The sequence below is a fragment of the Sinocyclocheilus anshuiensis genome, unplaced genomic scaffold (genome assembly GCF_001515605.1).
Source record: "Sinocyclocheilus anshuiensis isolate Anshui unplaced genomic scaffold, SAMN03320099.WGS_v1.1 scaffold1269, whole genome shotgun sequence".
Taxonomy (NCBI): domain Eukaryota; kingdom Metazoa; phylum Chordata; class Actinopteri; order Cypriniformes; family Cyprinidae; genus Sinocyclocheilus; species Sinocyclocheilus anshuiensis.
This window is the reverse complement of record NW_015549661.1, coordinates 26,065-29,222: the sequence shown is the minus strand read 5'-3', so window position 1 is coordinate 29,222 and position 3,158 is coordinate 26,065. Positions and strand designations below refer to the sequence as shown.

The 3,158-nt window shown below is 36.8% G+C and overlaps 1 protein-coding gene across 1 annotated transcript in view; it reads right to left on the bottom strand.

The window, feature by feature from the left end:
- Positions 1–1,678, bottom strand: part of lrrc63 (leucine rich repeat containing 63) — a 7,160-nt gene extending 5,482 nt beyond the window's left edge. The window contains exons 1-3 of the mRNA XM_016449568.1: positions 1,606–1,678; positions 797–1,144; positions 555–707 (exon numbers count right to left, since the gene is read on the bottom strand). Of these exons, the coding sequence (XP_016305054.1) occupies positions 555–707; positions 797–1,144; positions 1,606–1,678 (574 nt within the window). The remainder of the gene's footprint in view (positions 1–554; positions 708–796; positions 1,145–1,605) is intronic.
- Positions 1,679–3,158: the final 1,480 nt, after the last annotated feature.

Sequence of the window (3,158 nt, the reverse complement as noted above, 5' to 3'; positions counted from 1 at the left end):
ACCGCTCACAACTGAACTAACGACTGTTACAATGATGTAGCAAACAGGATGTAGAATTGAAATGAGAGCTAAAATTAAATAAAATCCTGTTTTATGTTTTTAATAAATCGTTTTGATTGTCACTATGAAAATGAACACAATATGGAGTATTTTCAGAAACTAATGATAATAATAATCATGAGTGTTTTAATTGGCACATAGAGGAATTTCTGTTTCATTGATTTGAATAAATAAGAAAGAAGTCTCTTCTGCTCACCAAAGCTGCATTTATTTTATCAAAAATACAGTAAAACAAAAAAATTGCCAAATATTATTATAATTTCAAACAGCTGTTGTCTATGTGAATCTCTGTTAAACTGTAATGTATTTCTGTGATCAAAGCTGTATTTTCAGCATCATTACTCCAGTCTTCAGTGTCACATGATCTTCAGAAATCAGTCTAATATGCTGATTTATTATCAGAGCTGGAAACAGTTGTGCTAAACTATATTTTTGTGGAAACTGTGATGCATGACATATTGATCAAAAGTGTGTGTGTGTGTGTGTGTTCTTGCCTGTGTAGGCCACGTGTTGTGTGTGTTCGGTCCGTCTCTCCACTGTCATCCATTGCTGATCCACTGACTGATCTTCAGATGCTCGACAAACTCCAGATTTACTCCTGAAAGAGTTTTGTGCTCGTGCTTCCATTTGAACCATCGCTGCTAACTCTGAACACACACACACACACACACACAGCTAAAGAACACACACTCGTCTATTACACTGATGATCCAGCAGCATGTAGATGTATTATTACCGCAGATGATCTGTCTGCGAGGGATCCTGCGTGTGGGCGGCGGCAAACCCTCGCAGCTCAGCGTCTGATTGGCTACTGCATCCTGCCCTCCACAGTGCAGCTCCGACAGGAAGAGACGCAGCAGCTTCCTGTAGTTACAGCGGGACAGAACCGTCCTCCTCAGCCCGTCCCCTGACCCGCGGCCCGACCCGCTCACCTGCAGGAAGTCATTGAGGCAGAAGAGGTCAGGAGGTCGAGGCTGTAGAGGCGCAGGTGCGGCACGCTGAGGATTCTGGGAGAAACCGCTGATGATCGGAACGACACGAAGAGTCTGTGGACGACAGGCGGACTCACTCCGTTCATCATGATCTGGAAGCACAGAGACGACAGAATAGAATGGAATAGAATAGAATAGAATAATAAATAATGTAAAAATGTATAATAGTCATCAATAATTAAACAGAATTAATATTCTGCAGAAATAATGTAAAATTTTTATATCATATTATTATTTATTTATTTATTTTACCGTCATGAAAAACCAGTCGTCATATATTAATAGTTAATATTGAAACAGCAGAGTAATTCACTGGATTTTAACATCTAAATAATATAAATGTGAATGGAATTAACTGAATTTTCCTTATGCAGTGCCTTTACTATCAATAAATACGTTTATATCAAATCAAATGTCAGTTTCATTAATCAGGGTGATTTCAACTAAACATGTTTAATTCACCCAATCGATCCAAATATGATCACGAGCAGAACTGATGCAGTGAAGCAATAAATCTGAAGATGATAAAGTCACCCGCAGATCTGGTCTTTACAGGAGGCAGCGGCCGTCTCAACAGCTCCATCACATCCAGGCTGCTTCATCAGAACATCAGACATCATCATCATCATCACAAACACAGAGATATCCCAGCCAACAAAAACTCAAATCCACATTGAGATATGAACATGTTATTTCTGAATGTTCTCAGAATGTCCAGTTTTTAAATGTTTTTAAAACTTTTTCAGAACATTAAGGGAACGTTCCATTTGATCATTTTGCAAACGTTACATTTGAAAACTCTCTGAAAGTTCTGGAACCAGAAGTAACATTTCAAAAACGTTTGATGAACGTCCAACTAGAACATTTTAGTACTCTCTACAAAAAAATGCTGGGTTGTTTTAAGCCAACTTTGGGTCAAATAAGGACTAACCCAACTTTTGGGTTAAAAAAATCATTTAAAAAAATTAACTCAACAGTTGGGTTAGTCCACATTTGACCCAAAGTTGAAAACCCAGCATGTTTCAGAGTGTAGAAAAACATTCATGAACAATTTATAAATAATGTTTTGAGAACATTATTAATTAAAGAACAGATAACTTTGAGCAAACATTCCATTAACGTTACTGCAAGAATGTTTGTTCTTAATGAATCTCGCCAGAACCTGATAGCTGATAGAAAATGAAGGACATTCATATTTTTGCACTGCGTAAATCAGCTATTTAAGTTAAATGCCGTGCAACCAATGCTGCATGATGCAGAAATTAATTATAATTTAAATATAATATAATTATTTATTTATTGTGCATTGCAGTAATGTGAAAACAATCATGAATATGCCATATTATTATATTGTGTCATATATTTAACAACAGATGTCGAGGTATTTTCTTTAATTTTATTTTATTGTATTAGCCTATTTATTCTATTCATTTCCCACTATTATGATATAAGCTGTTATGTAATCATGTAAACGTTAAATGTTTATATAACAAGGTTTCAATAAAAATAGTTAAAATATCTTAATCATTTCTATATTATCATATATTAATAAAGCCTATTATATGGCGATCAAATATCAAATATGTCACGTTAAATAACGAGTGTCGAGACAGCGAAACCGAATCATGAGAACACACCGATGATTTAATCAATACACTGATTGCGTCATAACGCGACATGAATCAGTTCATACGCGAACCTGACCGACTTCACGCGCTGTGCATGACTCAATTCCTCCGTCATTCACAGATTTCAAACTTTAATCCATGAAAACAGAAATAAAGCGCGAGCCTGAAACTCACCAGAGCTCCGCCGTGAATCCGAGTCCTTAGCAACCGGCCTAGCAACCGCCTGTCAAACTCACAAACATCAAAGACAGACGTGTCTCCTGCGTGACGTCACCTGCTGTTTCCACCGCGCGGTATACCGTCTGTGAAGCGCGTTTGTGATCGACTGTATCTTCACTGTACAACACACGAGGATCTGATGATAATTATGCACATACTATATACTCAGATAAAGTCATTTCCTTACAAATGGTGAAAGAAATGATGCAGTTTAATAGTTTCTTCCAGTAAAATTAATGGAACGTTAATGCAAAGTTAT